Below are 19007 nucleotides of genomic sequence, written 5' to 3' on the forward strand. Positions count from 1 at the left end.
AGATGTGATGTGGAGTGGGCACCTTGCTAACCAAGCTTTCAAGCATTAGCTAATAACGTAGCACTGCACCTGCTTATCCAAATATGGTCACTTATGGTGACATTAAAAAAAGACAACAAAAAAACAGGGCTGAAAACATAATTAAAGCTTAAAAATTGAGTTCAAAACAGCCACGTTTGATGTCACGGTGGCCACGTCCATCTTTTATATACAGGCTATGGCAAACACTTGCGTGTGTTTGAAAAACAGAGTGTCAGAGATGATGACGTTAGCCCCACTAAGTCGTCCTGTATTTTTTTATTATGCATCTAATTTGCACATTTTCTAAATATTACGGACACCTCTTGCAGTTTTACGTCTGCTGTTTCTTCTTAAACTCTGGATTTAATGACGCTTTTAATGATGTTTCCTTTAGTTTTTACAGTTTAGCGCCTCCTGTGGCTCGGATTATCCACCCATCCCTCCTCGCTCTCTCTCTCTCTTTCTCTCTGCGTCTCTGTGTCTCAGCCTCACACTTCCTCTCCATCCCTCCTCCAGCAGCAGCTTCTCCTCTGACATGGAGAGCTGGTAGAAGCGCGGCGGCGGCGGCTCTCCCCTCCTCGCTCCGATGGATGTTGGATGTACCATGCGGTCACCGCGGCTCTGGGCAGCTCTGTGCCTCCTCCTCCTCACCGCCTCTTGCCGGCTGTGCTCGGCCGCCCGACACGGTAAGAGAGTGGACGTGGATCTGATGCGATGTGATGGAGACAGATGCACTTCCCTCTTAATAAAGTGGATCTGTCCACCCTGCGACGCGCGGTGCGTAAATCACGATTTCCCCGAAGAGGAGCTCCCCGCTGTTAGTGACCGCAGCACTGAGCCGCCTCGCTGCACTTTGTGCTCACGTTTCACTTTCTTTGCAAAATATTTTAAAGAGTGTAAAACCTATTTTCATCGGCGTTTACTCAAATTCACAGCGGGGTTTGTGAAAGTTGCTCGTTGTCTCTACTGGATGTTTTTCAAATACGGTTGAACATAATCTGGATTTAGCGAGTTTTGCTCGGCTTTGACACTCCTGCATAAAAAAAGTGCAGAAAGTGAATAGAAATAACACATGAAGTGCCTGTTCTTGCATTTCCGTTTGTCCGCCTCTGAGGTGTTTACCTCGGTGCTAAATTGCGTGAGTGACGCAAAAGCTGTGACCAGGGGTCGGCTCGGATGTGTCTGAGCGCTCAGATGAATCATTTTGTTGATCACAAACAAACAGAGCCAAAACAGCAGCAGCAGCAGGAGAGACAGAGGGAGGGGCGAGGGCTGGGTTGGTTTGTTTTGGTTCACAGTTAATTTGCCTCCACAAGGAGCCAACATGATGATGATGTAGAAACTGACAGGGAGTTATTTTCATGCAGGGGCCTCTGAGGTCACAGCAAGATCCATGAGAATCCACAGGAGCTAAAAGCCAGATCAAAACACCCTTCATTGTCTTTATGTGGAAATTTGTTTTGGCCACGCCAAACATCTGACTTGTAAATGTAAAGTAGAGTGACTGCCACAGTGTGAAAAATAGCAACAGCAGGAGTTCACACAGTCTGCTAACAGAGCAGTTTAAAAAGAGCCAAATGGACAAGACGTTTGCTGCCTGTTTCATTAAGCTGAGCATGAATCTAATAAAGCAGCAGTTAGAAACATTCATATCCAGACTGCAGCACCTGCAGGTGCTCGGGCTGTTTGCACCGTGGTCTATAAAGATGTGCTTCATGAAGAAAATGTCTTTAAAAGCATTTAGGGACTTAAGATCAGACATTATGAAGTCAGTAATGTGCATAAACGTACAGGAAACCATCAAAGCGAGCCTGCAGATCCTATTTTTCTTTACTGCTTTCTGTTTAGCCAGAGTTTTACTGACTGAGCTTAAGGCAGGGATTATATTCAGTTTGTGGACATGGAAACAAACCTGTGTGGACATCACGAGTAAGTAGTCATGGTAGAAGGAGCAGCGATATGTGGCCTCAAAATTATATAACAACATTTCAAGAAAATGTGTGATAATTACATATTTTCCATCCTTCTTTTCTAATGAGCTACTGAAGCAGATAAGATAAGATGAGATAGCCTTTATTAGTCCCAGAGTTCAGAAATTCCCATTGTTACAGCAGGAGAGGGGACAAGGCAGGAATAAATAAATAAATAGATGATACACTTCCTAATTTGAAATATAAATCTAATGAAACAAGGTGCCAGCAGCATTATACCCACAGGCACAGCCTAATTAAATATAAGTGCAAAAGTAGCCCAGGTAGCATTTTTCCTGGAAAGTTTCAGTAAAAGTATAAAATAACTATTAAATTAAATATTGATGAAGTGTGTCGTGGATACCAGGGTTAGTATAGGTAAGTAAAACTGTTTGGTTGAGTAACATGTTCATGACACAGCAGTGTCTATCTGGGAATTAGCAAAAAACCTAATGTTAGGTGGCGTGGTGCTAATGTTTGGACACGAGCGTCTTCTATCAGTTACGGGAGGGTAACATCAACCGAGTGTTTATTTATTGTAGTTTGCGTGGTAATATTTTATATTTGTGAGTGTAAGACAGCACCCATTTCTGCTGCTAATGGTATGTGCCATATTCATTAGTGATGGACGGGTGGAGGTTGACAGGTAGATTAGGGCTTCATCGGTGTTTTTAGATTTACTGGTCAATCTGCGCTCCTACCATAACCAATGGTCACGAGCTCTGAGTGGTGACTATGGATACAAATGATTGTGGCTGAAATGAGCTCCCTCCATAGGCTCACCGGGTTTTCCCTTATGAGGCAGGGTGAACAGCTCAGGCTGCTACTTTGCTACTTGTGTCAGAATCAGTCAGTGTAGGTGGTTCTGGGATTTATTTATAATGCCTCTTGGGAGCCTCCTTTTGGAGGTTTTCCAGGCACAGCTCAGACCTCGATGAGGAGATTGTATATCTCACCTTGTCTGAGAATACCCCAAGACCCCTTAGGAGGAAGTGGAAGGTGTTGCTGAAAACAAAAATGCCTGGAATAGCAGCTTAGCCTGCTGCCACCACGATCCAACTTTGAATAGGTTGGGATGGATGATGCAAAGTTCCAATCTTGCTTCCTGTGCTTCTCATTTAAGAACCACTCAAAAACCTGCCAATTAAGCTGCTTTACCCTGTGTGCAGTCACTGCAAATCGCCTTGCAGCCCGCCTCCACTCCAGTGCCCGCTTTTCGTGTTGTCTCTGACTTAATCATTGTCATATCTGTCGTCACTGATGTCGACAACTGGGAAACTCAATAGGACCAGAGAAATGATGGACACCCCTAAAAGATAGACAGATGTCCATAAATTGGCTCCAAACAAAAACATGTCCTTGAAATGTGCTCTTGTAGGAGCATTTTGGGGTTCCTGAGCTCAGGCCTCTTTGTGTCTGATCACAAACGAATAACAACCGAAAGCTTCATTCAAACATTTTCAAAACTAGTGCTGGAGTATTTGGGTCAGGTAGATGCTGAACCGTAAATAAAATCTGTACATAAAGCAGCTTTAAAAGCAGCTCATTCTGACAGTTATGACTCATAACCAACCCCTCCGTCAGCTCCGTCTGCTTGCTGTAATTACAACAGCTTGCCGTTTGTTTGATGCACTAAACACGACGCAGTGTTTGAGCACCGCGGGCAGAGAGCAGTGCAGAATGTTAAACCTTTCTCATCTCACCGTCCGCAGGCTTATTTATCTTCTCATAATCCAGGAAAAGGACATCATGCAGTTTGACTCATGACACATACCCCTGCAGAGATCCTAAATGCTGTGTGATGTTCCTGAAGGGATCTGTTGAGTTGATGGATTTATGTTGTGGTTTTATAGATTTTTCTAAAAAGTTTGTAGACAACGATGAGTGGTGCTGTGCAGGGATGCAATGAGCTATGATTTAAATGTAAATTTCAATATCGTTGTTAGTGACTCTTTCTTCAGTTAGAAAAGAAAACGTAATGTGTATGTTATAGCATGCATGTATTAACTGGCACCTTCTTAACTCAAGGGATGAACCAATGTTGTGTCTACACATAACAGACCATTTAAATTGTATCTTTAGACTCTTTGTTACTAGCAGCCTGTCACAAAAAAGTAATTTGTTCCCATTTCCTAGTTTGACATAAGATGGTATTTTTGCACCGACAATGTGATTCCCAAAGAGCTATTAGCTGAAAACCTGGCATATATCAGCATGGTGAGCAATGTGTCCTTAGAAAACATAACTGTTCACTGAAGCATCATCAGAAATGGTCTCAGTGGAAGGGCGAGTGTCAGGAAGCTTTCTTATGGAAGGGAAACAGGAAGAAAAGGCTGAGGTATGAAAATTACACAAGAACTGGACTGAAAATCAGTGGAAACAAGTCTGATGGGGTGATGAATCCAAGTTTGAGATTTGACATTTTGATCCATCGTCTGGAAAGCATCTGATTGTCAACAGCTTCATCTTTCAGCCTGACAATGATCCCAAACACACTGCCAGTGCAGTAAAATCATCCCTGGATAGAAAAACACACAGTGGAACTCTATCAGTCATGGATTGGCCTCCCGAGAGCCTGGACTTCAACATTATTACAAAGGTACTCTGTATGAAAATAAACATGATGATAGATTTTTCACTCTACTTCCATTTTGTTAGTAATTTTAAAAAGTAAACAATGGCAGTTATTTTAGCTCTGTAGCTTCGTAACTGTAACAAAAAAGGGTATTCTTGTAATGAAAACGTACCAGATAATCATAAATATACTCCTGCAGAGTCACATGTGGTAAAGGTTTTAATTATTTACACCTAATTATAAAGCTTCAGTGTCCCCCCAGAACAGCTGTAGGAGGTAGCTTGGGAGTGGCATCTCTGTTTACACAGTTAGCCCCATGATCCAGATCTGAATAAGCAGCAGAGGATGGATGGATGGATGGTATTAAATGTACTTCTATATGCATTTGACAGACAAGAGGTTCAAACAGTTAGAAGAAAACTGTGCATTGCACAAACAAGAGCAGAAATAAAATAGCAAAGACACTGAATGTTTTCAGAGATACTGCTGGAATTATAGTTTGCAGACTTAAAGTCAGAGTTACTGTGGCTGCACCACCCAAATTAGGCAGAGAGAGGAAGTTATCACTGGCAGATCACCAAAACCTCCACGTTACTACAAAAAAACATTCAATTGGATTCTGTGGCAGCAGGTTTCAGTTCATACAGTAAGGTGCTCACTACATGCTGAAGATCTCTATGTCTTCCTGTTAAAAGGTAGTTTTTTCTTCCCAGTCTCGTCAAGTGCTTGCTCATAGAATGTCATCTGATTGTTGGGGTTTTCACTCTAATATTATAGGGTCTTTAACTTACAATATAAAGTGTGCTGAGGTGACTGCTGTTGTGATTTGGTGCTACATGAATAAAACTGAATTGAACTGAACCATCTGGATAAGCCAGTGAAGTGTTGCAATAGCTTTGTGTGTCTCTGCAGTATATCGGAAAGAGGAAGAATGAAGAGCTTTCCCTCTGCAGTGAAGCATGGTGCTGGCTCAGTGCCACTTTGCTCCTGTCATGTAGCACCCAACATGAGCTTCTGGAAGAAAACATCACACCATCAGAGCTCAAGCTCGAGTGTCGATTTACCCCAAGCTTACCTCGAAATCCATCAAGACCTGGTTGCAGATGAAGCCCTGGAATATTGTGTCTACTGTGGAGGCATGACTTACATCTTGCATAGAAAATCTCTGGTTTGGATTTGAAGAAGGATGTGACAGAACTGGAAGCCTTTTCCAATGAGGAATGGTCTGAAATTCCTAGGGAACACTGCCAATAGATGTTCTGGCAACCCAGCATGTTTGGAGCAGGTTGAAGCTCAGCAAAGGATTAATAACACTTGTCAATTCGGTTGAAGCAGTTTTGTGGCTGCAGTATTCAGTAAAAGTATCATGTTCAATTTGGGAAAAAACACCCTTTTAATATTGGTTTAATAAAAACATTTAAACCACTCTTAGGTAATTGGATTCATACAAACAGCTCAATTATTGTAATTTATACCAATAAAGCTAATATGCAGTAGGGGTTGAATAATTTTGCTTCCAACTATATGAGCCAGATTTTGTTTCACACACCCTGCTTGTAAGAAGGAGGCATTTTTCTGCTTGTTTTCACTGGATTTTATTCAAACTGTAAGTAAATCTTTCCTTTAAAATGCGGCGCCGCGAGCTCCAGTCAGAGTGATCAGTGCGAGCCGGTGTAAAAGTTCACAGGTCGACGGAGCCGAGAAGGGTCTCAACCTGGCTTCCACTGCTGCCGGTCAGCAGCAGCCTTCAGGTTTGCTCTGCTTCATCCAGGCTGACTCATTCCACCTTAAATATCCCACCCCGTCAGCCTGCAGAGCAGAGGACGAGTTCACACTCACACCGCAGCGGCCACAAATGCCAGAAGCTCCATTATGAAAACGACACTGAATTCATCCAGTCTGACAGCCAGCTAATGGACGATAAAAGCAAAGTATGGACACTCTGATGATGACGATGGTGATGAGAGGCTGGAGTTCAGTAGATCCACAGCCTTTCATATGAAGCCGCATTTTTGTGTTGATTTTTCTAATTACTGCTGCTTTGAAATTAGTATTATTACTGCGATGCCCTCCACGATGAGACATGTTCTCACCTTACACCTCCAGGGATGGTTAAATTTATAGTATGCTTATAGTATTTATAGCATAATTTAGTAAAAGTCAAAGTCTTTAAGCTGAAGCTGAGATTTAAGTCCAATTTAAGTGAGTAAAATTTTAAGATCAATTCTGAATGGCTGTGTGAAGGCAGGCAGGAAAGGTGGACCCAAGAGCAGGACTCACGGAGGCACAGGTGAACTCAAAACCCTCGGCTTTATTTGGGATTGCAGACTGAACAAAGAGCTAACTAGCCTGGAACGCAAATAAACTAGCAGGCAGGGAAACAGAACACACAGGGTGGTATGAGGATGAACAGACGTTAACGACACGACAGAGAACAAAGGAAACACAGGGCTTATATACACACGGCAGTAATCAAGGGAATGGAAAACAGGAGGGAGACACAGCTGGGAGAGATTAGGGCTAACGAGACAGGGGAGCGAAGCCGGACACACTAACATAAGACACAATCCTTCAAAATAAAACAGGAAACAATAAACCACTAAAGAAAGACGCAGACTGAGAGGCAGAATATAACACATGGCTCTCAAACAATACATGGGACCACAATTCCTTAAACACGGATAAACAGAAACATGAAACTCTAATCATCATCATCAATACAAGCGCTACAAGAGAATAAGAAAACAATCCATAATGAAAAAACACACCAAAACATAACTCAAAATACTGGGTCAAACTGACCCAGAACCGTGACAGTACCCCCCCCCCCCCCCCCCAACACGACAACAACAAAAAGAAGAAACGTCACCAAACAGAAAACAACCCAACCAGGGCGGGCGGTGGGGGGCCAGGAAGGAGGGACAGAGTCCAAAAACAAACCAAAACCCCCGATGGTCAAGAAAAACAAACCCAACAAACAGTTCAGGGGGCTGACCCGGAGGCCAAAACAGTTAGTTCCGGAGGCCGACCGTGCGAAAGGCAGCGGCGGCGACGGGCAAGCAAACAGTTCTGGGGGCCGACCGTGCGGACGGCAACGACGGCCAAGCAAACAGTTCTGGGGGCCGACCGTGCGGACGGCAACGGGCAAACAGTTCTGGGGGCTGACCGTGCGGACGGCAACGACGCAGACGAAGCCAATCCGGAGGTCTCCCACGACGGTGATGACGTCCGGCTGGTGGCCCAGAAAGTGGCCAGCAATGCTGAGGTACTGGACGTACCTTGGTCGGCGGTGCAACAACTGCAGGGCCAGGCGAAGCTGAAGAAGCTGCTGCTGCAGGCGGCGTGGATGAAGCTGCTGCTGCAGGCGAAGCGGATGAAGCTGCTGCTGCAGGCGAAGCCGATGAAGCTGCTGCTGCTGGCGAAGCGGATGACGAGGCTGCTGCAGCTGCGGGAGGCTGCTGCAGCTGCGGGTGACGCTGCAGCTGCGGGTGACGCTGCAGCTGCGGGTGACGCTGCAGCTGCAGGCGAGGGTGAAGCTGGACCAGGCGAGGCAGATGAAGCTGAAGCTGGACCAGGCGAGGATGAAGCTGCTGGTGGCTGGATGGGCTCCTCGGGCCCCCCATCTGACGAGGCATGAGGCTGGACGGGCTCCTCGGGCCCTCCAGCAGGTGCAGTCACAGGACCAGTAGGCACAGGGGCCCCTGGAACACACAGGGCAGAACCAGTGGGCGCACGGGCTTCTGGCGCGCCTGCTGGCCTCTAGGCTCAGAAAGTGAACAGAGAGAGTCTTTCTCACTCACCACAACCGGCGGTTCAGAGGCTCTGGAATCCGGCTGAGGGGTGAAATGCTGGCGGCGTGTATGCCGCTTTCTCTTGGAGGCAGGAGCGGAGAGTGTAGAGGAGACCGGTAACAGCAGAGTGGTTGGGGCCAGCTCCTCATTCCCCAACCATGAGTTATTTACAAGTTTCTCTTTGTTCACAGCCATTGACATGTTGAAGAGGTTAACACATGAGGAGCGGATCGAAATTGTTTTGATATCTGGTGAACGCAGTAACCAGGTCATTGCGGCAGATTTCAATGCAAGATACCCTACGAGACCACCCATCTCCCATGCTACAGTTAGCAAACTGCTTGCTAAGTTTTGTGAAACTGGTTCAGTGTTGGATTTGCCAAAATGCGGACGCAAGAAAACTGTCACTAATGAAGAAACATCAGTGGCTGTCCTAGCTTCATTCAGCAAGAGCCCACAGCGTAGAACTCGCCGCATGTCACTGGAGAGTGGCATTAGTCGAACATCCCTTCGGCGGATATTAGTTAATCACAAATGGCACCCTTACAAACTCCAGCTACTGCAGCATCTCAACGAGGATGACCCAGATCGGCGCACAGAATTTGCAGAATGGGCAAAACAAAAATTGGAACAGGACCCTCAGTTCACGCAGAAGATTTTGTTCAGTGATGAGGCAAACTTTTATGTGAATGGTGAAGTTAACAAATAAAACCACCGCTATTGGTCTGACACTAACCCACACTGGATGGATCCCTCCAAGACTGTTGGAACAACAAAAGTGATGGTTTGGTGTGGTATATGGGGTACAACGATAGTGGGTCCATTCTTCATCAATGGAAACCTCAAGGCCACTGGATATTTGAAATTGCTACACGATGATGTGTTTCCCTCTTTATGCACTGAAGCTGGCACGTTCCCCGAGTTTTTCCAGCAAGATGGTGCACCACCACATTATGGGTGCCAGGTCAGAGCCTTCCTAGATGAACAGTTTCCTGGAAAGGGGATTGGTCGTCGTGGGCCAGTTGAATGGCCCCCAAGGTCTCCCGATCTGACCCCCTTAGACTTTTATCTTTGGGGTCATCTGAAGGCAATTGTCTATTGTGAAGATACGAGATGTGCAGCACCTGAAACTACGGATACTGGATGCCTGTGCTGGCATTTCTCCTGCGGTGTTGCTATCAGTGTGTGAAGAGTGGAAGAAGAGGGTTGCATTGACAATCCAACACAATGGGCAGCACATTGAACACATTTTATAAGTGGTCAGAAACTTGTAAATAACTCACGAAAGAATAAAGCTACCTTGAAACCAAGCACACCATTGTTTTTCTTGTGACATTACCAATAAGTTTGATGTGTCACATGGCCCTCTTCCTATTGAAAAAACAAAAGTTGTATCCAAGATGGCCGACTTCTAAATGGCCACCATGGTCACCACCCATCTTGAGGAGTTTGCCCCCTCACATATACTAATGTGCCACAAACAGGACTTTAATATCACCAACCATTCCCATGTTATTACGGTGTATCCATATAAATGGCCCACCCTGTAGAAGGTTGCTAAGCATTGTCTTGGTGAGATATGTAAGGCCTTCTCTAAAAAAGACATTGACTGGACGGGAACATATGTTATACCTTTCAGCATTGATGGTGCCTTTCCAGATGTGCAAACTGCTCCAAAATTTCCTGCTCCAAGATTTTTGTTTTTGTTTTGTTTGTTTTGGGTTTTTTTGCAGATTGGTGAACCTCTGCCTATCTTTACTTCTGAGAAACTCTGCCTCTCTAAGATGCTCTTTTTATACCCAATCATGTTACTGACAACTTTCCAATTAATATCCTTGGGCAAGATACTAACCCCAAGTTGCTCTCCGATGCATCCATTGGTGTGTGAATGTTGGATAAGAAGCATTTGCGCATAGAAAAAAGTGCTTGTATGAATGGGCTAATGAGGCAAGTGAGTGCTTTGAGTGCTCAGTGGAGTAAAAAGGCACTATATAAGAACCAGTTTATAGAAAATCATCTGTTAGAGTTAATCTTCCTCACAGGTCTCCTGATTATAATCACCTTTATAAACTTTAGGTGTAGTTCAGTGTCAGTCAGTCAGAAATGAAGAAATAGGCCTCAGAGCTCAGAGGGGTAAATTCTTTGTCAGATGTCTTGTTCACAGGTGTGAATGCTTTGTTTTATTTTGCTTGAATCGATAAAGATCATTTTATGTCCAACAGAAATTAACGTCACCTTTCTAACATTTTGGACCTTTTTTCTCAAACGAAGATGAGACATTGAGAAAAAACATTCAGCTGGTGGTTAATCAGCGTTGAATGGTTTGCTGAGATGCTCATCTACAGTGCAGTTTTCTGCCATCATACTGTGACACTGTGATACTGTTTTCCCCAACCATCATTATTTGAACTGGGTTGTTTTGATGTTGTTTTCTATGGTTGTTTGTTTTCTTGAGTTGCTTCCAGATGTGAGAGCAAATGATTTCTTGTGGAATAGATCAAAACTCACATGAATGCATTTCGTCCTCACCCACCATGGGAAACCACAGATAGCAGTGTGGTTTCTAGTGTGTTCTTTGGAAATCTAGCTGATCAGAAAGGGGCTTTGGTTCTGATGGCTGCGCTCCTGTACAGATGCCAAGATGGAGCTGGAGCTGTATGTGGCCTTGGAGGAGAGATACTATGTGATGTACGGTAGAAAGCCAGACGGCGACTTTACACAGCATGTACTCTGTTTAATTAATGTGAGCTGAGGGGAGAAGTTTGCCAGAGAAACGAGGAGTTTCCCTGGAGAAACGTGCTACTGTGAGTGTGACAGGCTTTTCTGCTGAAACTGAATCATGCAGGAGAGCGTATGGCAGAGTCTGTTTCTATGACTCCGTGGGTTAAAACGCTTTCCAGGGGCACAGCTTCTAAATCAGTTCAGCTGCAGAAAATCTCCTTAAAATCTATGAGTGCTTTCTGTCTGTAAATGAGACACGGAGCTTCTTTTTCTTAAATCTGTAAAAAAGCAGCTTTTGCAGGCCTTAGCTGAGTTACAGCTGGGGCAGGGATCAAAATTTTTAAAAATGCTTTATAACCAGCATATTTGGGTGATGTGAGAGGAAAATTGGAAAGCCTCCACGTTTCCTGGGTTCTAGCTAATCCATAAAATCTCACCTGTCAGGCAGGTTCGGGTGCACCCCTTTGAACACCTCTTTGTGCGTGTCTTCCTTTTTTTTTCTTTTACTGTATTTACTTCCTTCACGTCAGCTTTCAAGATCATTTACAGATATTTCTTATCACTGTTGTGCTGATGATATTCTGTTTTATATCACTTTTTAAACCTCAGTGTGTTAATCAAGTTTTAATTGTACTGAATTGTTTGAATTTTATAAAATCTTGGATGTCAGTTTAACGAGAATAAAATAGAGATCTTTATTGCAAGCCTGGTCCACCCAAGTCCTTAGAAGTCTGAGTTCACCCTCTTTTATTTTAACCCATCCACCAGGGATACATTTTGACATCCCATTATATCCAAATCTGAGATGGAGATTGTTTTTCATGCTCGTCCTTGACCACTGGAACTCACCAAACCTCCTCGGAGTGTCTCTAGCTTTGGTTCCTCATCAGATCAAATGTTCCCATGTCACATCTCTGCTGATCTCACTGTGCTGGCTCCCCATCAAATTTAGAATTAAACTCAAATTTCTGGTGTTATGTGCCTGGGGAAATATATATTAGTAAACTTTTGCAACGATATGTCACCAGCATCTTCTGATCAGCGGTTATTTACCATTCCCAGATCTTACCTAAAAGCTGAAGAAGGTGACAGAGCCTTTGTATTTTGTGGCCCCCACTCTCTCAAACCCTCTGCCCTCCAGTCTACGATCTGTGAGCTCTGTGAACTCAATAAGCAGCTGAAGTCCCATCTTTTTAAAATAGTGTTTGGGTAAAATTTCATTCCACATTTATTTTTTTTGTTGTTGTTGTTGTTAATTTTATTTTGATCCAAAACACCTTGGGATATCTTAAAGGGTGCTATTAAATAAATTTACTTACTTCCTTCCTGCTTTTTGGGCATCATTTATAGAATTCCAGTGACCTACTAATCCAGGTATTGTATTTCCTCAGTTTGTCATGGAATGAAGAGGGAACAAGCCTTACTTGGCCATGAAGCTTTTTACAAGTTGCTATGTCACTAGTTGCTATGCTTGCCATCAAAGATTGTTCATCCACCTGTTTTCCAAATAAGTGTCCTGCAGTTTTTCCACACTTGACTCTAGTTTAGCCTTCTGTTATATCACCTTATGCATCTGTCTGTTTTGTGCAGTGCTTTCAATTTGGTTTGCATTTGTAATTAAGCTGGTGAGGTTTTGGTGTCCCGCATTTGGCTCCACCCTTCTGATTCCAGGCAGGAGATGCTGCTGAACGGCCCATGGGTGGGGCTCAACTCTCACTGCTTAACCTACAAGGAGCACAAGTTTTTTAAGCCATATGAAGCAGCAGTAGTACAAATAAAAAAGGAGATGAAAAATAAAAGAATCGATCGATCTTTTTTTCCCTCTTTGGTTTATTGTGCCACTGATGAAGTCCACAGAGATGATGCGTCAGTGAAAGGGAGAGAGCGATGGCTGAGCCTCAGAGCGACCTAGAAAGTGATCGAGATGAAACAGAGAACTAAGAAATTTCTGCTTCTAATAAAAAAGAAACAGATTGGCCGTGAGCGAGCAGAATAAAATAGATGGAGGTGAGATATTACCTAGTGCCTGTTTCTATAAACAGAAACACAAGTAAGACATTTTTCTAAAGTCACCTGTGTAAAAACAGCGATCACTGTATCAGAAGAGTCAGCTGAATACTATTCATTGCAGGAAAAACACAAATAGTGCTGTGGCTCTACCCATCAGGATTTGTGCTGTCTGTAGTGTTAGCTGTCTTTTGTTTGTTGCCTGTTTTACTATGAATGGCTGTTTTCTTGCTTGTTTTCTATTAGGTTTACCTCTGGGGCTACCCACCATCACCTGAGAGGAATTACTTTCATTTTGTCTCATTTCCCTCCTGTTTTTCAGTCTATGCTGTATAGACCATCCTGCCTTTCTTTTTACTCTTATCAAGATAATTGTTGAAGCTCCTCTTGTTTATTTGGATTTATCATTTTTATCTTATTTATTCCAGTATTTCTATTTATGCTTTCCTTTTGGCCTTTAATTTCTGCCCAATAAAAGGCTTGTTTTTTGTTCAAGTTTGTCTTCATGTCGGCCTTCTCCACACATAACGTTTTAGGCACACATGACATAACATAATTTCATGGATATTTCACCTCACTTTAGTTTTATTTAAACAGTACCAGCTCACAGCAAGAGTCATCTCAAAATGCTTTGTACTTTGGTGTAAAGAACCTACAATAACACAGACAAAACCCCAACAATCAGACGATCCCATACGAGCAACGGATAAGACCATATGAATGAATAAGACCATATGAATATGGTCTTATTCATTATGAATATTATTCAATATTCATTATTATTCAATATTCAATATTGAATTCAATATTCAATCAATATTATTCAATATTATACTTATTCAATATGAATAAGACCATACGAGAAACAGTTGGCGACAGTGGGGAGAAAGAACTCTTATATACTGTATTCCCATGTATGTTTGCACATGTTTCAATAAAATGCAGTACCTATTTCCTGTTTTCCTAACAAATAAATGAGGGGTGGCTCAAGACTTTTCCAGAGCACAGTAAGACACAAGAAAATCTACTGTAAAAACACGTTTTAAGATTGTATGTAGTATTGACTAAGGCAATGGTGATTAAGATTTTTGCCGTAACCAAGAAGTTTTAGTGCCGTGTTGAGTGTCTCTAACCTTCACTGTAATTATTAACCTGCTGGCTACTTAGCTTCTAGAGCGTTACCAGCAATTCACCAGCAAAGTCAATCCAGACTTTGTAGTACTACAAATTTTCAGTTTGGTAGGAGTATTTTATGGTTAACTCATTGTCTGTGTATTCAGCTAATGATAATAGAGCATGTCTTTTTAAAAAAGAATAGTATTACCTGTGTATTTGAAACAAAACCTCAACAAGCAAAAATAATGTTGTGTAATAAGCATCAACAAATCATTTGTAAAAAAAAAATAAAAAGGATTTTCTGATGCACGAAAGCTAAAAAACATCCCCTCTTTTAAAAAGTTTGACTTACTTTGAAAGTTCATTTATTTATCTTTTTAATACTTCCATATCAATGATGGCAATCAGCCACCCATTCTGGATGATTAATTCATAGTTTAATTTATTCTCTTGTTCTGGTTTCTCCTCTGTGTGGATTTCTTATTCTTCTCTCATTTTAAGCTGATTTGATTTTTGTTGTTGTTGTTATTGTTGTTGTTTTTTACTAAATTTAATTCTGATCTGCTTCGAGAGCCTCACATGAACCTAAACAAACTGGTCAGGGTGGAGATTTTTCACAGTGCATCCATCACTCTGCTCATTACAGACTTAATTACACTGAAATTCCTTCTAATTAGCCAGCAACGTCGCATTTCAGAGGCGCTGATTGAGTGACTGAAATCTTCATGAAACAGTCGAAAGGAGGTTATGGATGGATGAATGGATGGATGGATGTGTGGGTGGTGGAGAAAGGACAAAGCAGAGATTAGTCATCAGTGTGGAGTTTGGTCAGAGGGGTGGCGAACAGATGGATGGACGGATGGAGATCTCTCCGCTCTATGTTTAGCCCTGTGTCAGATTTCTGCTTTAATGGAGATTCCCTCTGTGATATCTGCAGCAGAGGTGGCTTGTTTGTGTCGTCATGTAGTCAATACTCAGGCGGACTTTTTATAGATTAAAGGTGAAACAGAAGAAAAGCCTTGGGATTTAAGAAAATAGCAAAATAACACTGATATTTACCTAAAGGGTCCTTTTGCACAGTTTCATTGTCGCTTTCCTGCTGTGTGATACTGACATCCTCCTTATAGATGGTATTTTTTGTGTTTCCTCCGGCATTGGCCTCAAGTCGTAGCAAAAACAGAAATACCACAGTGGGCAGTCGTCTTCTCTGCTAGATGCAAAAACACCCCCACCAGGAAACACCAGAAGCTTGAAGCACAAAAAAAGAAAATAAGTAGTTCAACAACACCAGAAAAGATTGATGTTATTTGATGCTGTTATCTGTAGAAATATATATGGCGTGGGCTCACAAAGTGGCTTGCAGATGTGCATATGTATGTGCAGCTTTGGTTGTTTGCCATTTATTGGAACGATGCATTAAATCAGCAGTAGCCGGTGTGACTGGGCCTCCTACTGCATGCATGTCTAAGGAGGCTGAGATCTGCACACATCATAACTCGCAAAAATTTCTTATTGATTTCAAAACTTATTTGCTATTTTTTTATATTAATCACAGTTTACAATATAAATATAGCACTGTAAAAAATTAACCTCAAAACTTGCAACTGAGACTTTTATCTCAGCAGTAAAATGTTTGATGAAGCCATAGATCAAGGGAGAAGTTTGCCCATTTTCTTACAGGCTTTTTCTTTAATCACACCAGATGAGTCGCCCCCTGCTGGATATTAGGAAGAATGTAGCTTTAAGGCTGTGGCTTAAGCCATTTGTATTTACAACTCAATGCAGTCTACTGCTGCTGACAAAATAGGAGTTAAAAATGAAGGTTAAATGTTTAATTTGTGAGCACTGAACAAAAAAACAAAAAGCCTATATGAAAGAAGCAATTGCAGAAGCTTTGCCGCTAATCCACCCGACCTCTAATGACAATTAGGTCACAAACTTTTTGGGCTGATGGAAAATAACTCTGCTATTCTTATCTGAACCGACCCACGTGCCATACCCTGTTCTAAGGCTTTGTGTTTATCAGAGCTGCTGCAAACGTCTGTGGGATTTTGAATGGCGTTTCTGACATTGGAAATTTCATTTTGTCACTCGAGAGCTGAGAAAGCTATTAAAGTCTGAATTTTTGTTTGTCCTGACAGCTTTGACGGTGGAAGCTAAGTTGGTGGGCACGCGGGCAGTACGCTGCATGACAATGTGCATTTTCTCAAGTTATAAATGGGTACTATATAGAGGATTATATAAATCCTTAATGAATATCCAACTCAAACACATAAATAAACAGAGCAGAGCGAGTAGCTTCACGTCTGCAGCGGTTTACTGCCTCGCAACAGATTAAGCCCGGGAAAAGGTCAACTGTAACGTACACACATGCACACAGATCCATCCGGACTCTTAGCAACACAATATTGATGTCCAACACAATGTAGCTCTCTGTCCCTGGGGGTTTCCCTGCCTCATTTCCGGCTCTGTTTGAGTCCTGCAATTAAAAAGAAAAAAAGAGTTTTACAGAAACGCAAATGAGTTCATGTTTGTCTTTTTGCTTGTAGTGTGACAAACTGGAACTGATAACCCTATTTAAGGGTTCTTAAAGTCTTGAAACAGCCATCAAAGGTTAGGAAAACGTGAAGAACTGACAGAAATAGTCAGTTTTATAGGCTGGTTGTCTTTGAATTCTTATGCATCTTCTAAATTTGTGTCTGCAGGTTGCTTGTTTGAGAAGAAGCTGTGTCCCAGAGATCAGCTGTGCAATGATGGTGAGTATCAGCTCTTTAATCCAAGTTCATACAACACCTTACACCCGTTAGATCAGTTACTGTTCAATTCAATTCTTTTTATTTATATAGCGCCAAATCACAACAGCAGTTGCCTCAAGGTGCTTTATATTCATATAAATGGAGTTTCATAGGTTTTGCAGCTCTTTGGTTCAAAAGGGTTTATCACAAAAGTCTGGACGATGTAGAGTTGGTGCAAAATTTCACTGCAATATCTCATCATCTTCAAGCTGGGCTGGAAAATGCTGAAGTACCAAAAAACTGCAGGTCCTCTAACAGCCACTTGAGGCCACCACCTAAAGTGAGTCAACCCCCATAGACCCACATGTTAAATTGTCCAACTTTACAGAAAACAGGTTTGGATACATTCTTCCTTCATAGCAACATTGCACTGAGTGATTTTTTAAAAGATTACTTATAATCCTCCACTTCGAATTTTATTAAGGCTTAAAGTCGCAGGCTCTTTGATTGACAGGTGAGTGTTGACACAGGCGGCTGTAGCTTCTCGCTGTCTGCTTGCTGATACAGACGGTCCAAAATCTCTGTGCTGCAGTTTTGGTGAGTGAAATGGTAGAATTTTATTGATCTCGTATTTAGAGCAATGCTGAGGCACGGCCACTGATAGATCCAGAAGAACCTACTGGAGACATTATATATACATACTGTCTTGTGTGGAAGTGGCAAGAGTTCCTGGGGAGCGTGGAACACCTGCTCACCTTCAGATAAGATAATGGATGAACATGTCGCACCAATTAGCTGTTATCTGTGTCCAAGCATTGTATCAATATAGTCTATGAATCCAGCTCACTAACCAAGTTAATTAGCCTTCACTGATAACTTAGCACTCCATGCTCTCTGGTGGCCAGAACACTAACTTTGACTCTTTGAGAAACCAACAGGTGATGAAATCTTTTACTTATATCAGGTCACTGTATCCACTTTATGATTTTCCAGTTGTTATCCCATAAATCAAAACTGTGCAACATTATGAAGAAGTAACAAACTCGTTCTCTTATACGTAAAAGATTGATTTCAGGTCAAAGCTGCTGTTCTGCAGTTTGAGATTCATATTTCTATTTACGGTGCTGTGTTTTCACTTTCAGCACTTTCACTTTATCTTCATGTAGAGTATTATTGTACTTCCACTTTCAACATGAATACTGTGAATACTAAATAAGTTCCTTTACTTTAAACTCAGAAACTACAAATTTAAAACTACAAACCCAGTCTTGTTTTAGTTAAAAATGAAGCTAGACTGTTTCAGCTTGTAGGTCTTAATGTTTTCATCGTTTCAAAGTTTTTAAATTCTTAATACATAACTTGACCCACGAAGGCTGCTGTTATTTTGCATTGCATTCTGGGTCGCTGATGTAAACTGGTGGCATTTCAAAGCTACGATCACAGAGCTGCTATTTCTCGGGGACGGGAGTTTACATGCATCCATGAACATAATCAGTGATCCATGGTCGCCTACACGGTATTGAAAGTCCAACTTTAAGTCATCAGATACAATCCTATTAAAGGAACATTTTGGATACTATAAATACTGCTGCTAATAAAAATAATAAAAAGAATACTTAGAGTATTAAATTGTTAATAAACAATCAGAATATTCCCTAAAGTACATCATTAATTTTTGTAATGAAACTCAGATAAAAGACATGTTTACCTGGACAAACCATCGTGGCAGTGGCCAGTCTATATTTATTTATTTATTTTCATAATTCTTTTTAATTCTTCTGCTTGGGTTACCTGACCCTTTAAACATCCAGTTTTTTCCACGAGTTAAATTAGAGCTCAAACTTCCTCCTCAGTAGGGAGCTCATATTTACGGTAACCTGAATGCAGCTTAATGGGAATAGTAAATTGAGTGAAAGTGACTGATCCCAGCAGGCTCCCGTTACCGCGGCACGCTTCAGGAAGCTCTGGCACGTCCCCTGTCCATCGCGCAGCCTGGAGCCCATCAGATGTCACGCCTTTGACGGCTCTGCTTATAATCGCTCGCTGGGTTTCCTGTTTCCTCCATGCCTTT

The 19007-nt window shown here is 42.1% G+C and overlaps 1 protein-coding gene across 7 annotated transcripts in view; it reads left to right on the forward strand.

Annotated features, from left to right (window-relative positions):
* Positions 1-411: 411 nt before the first annotated feature.
* ptprnb (protein tyrosine phosphatase receptor type Nb) overlaps positions 412-19007 on the forward strand; it is a 39927-nt gene continuing 21331 nt past the window's right edge. For 2 of the 7 annotated variants that reach the window (XM_084922680.1, XM_084922681.1), the window contains exons 1-2: positions 412-707; positions 16907-16957. In XM_084922680.1, the coding sequence (XP_084778806.1) occupies positions 612-707; positions 16907-16957 (147 nt within the window). In that variant the 5' untranslated portion in view covers positions 412-611. The remainder of the gene's footprint in view (positions 708-16906; positions 16958-19007) is intronic. The other 5 variants (XM_084922679.1, XM_084922684.1, XM_084922683.1 and 2 more) reach the window with 5 other exon arrangements.

This window comes from Perissodus microlepis, chromosome 23 (assembly GCF_051167445.1).
Source record: "Perissodus microlepis isolate ML-2025 ecotype Zambia chromosome 23, ASM5116744v1, whole genome shotgun sequence".
NCBI lineage: Eukaryota > Metazoa > Chordata > Actinopteri > Cichliformes > Cichlidae > Perissodus > Perissodus microlepis.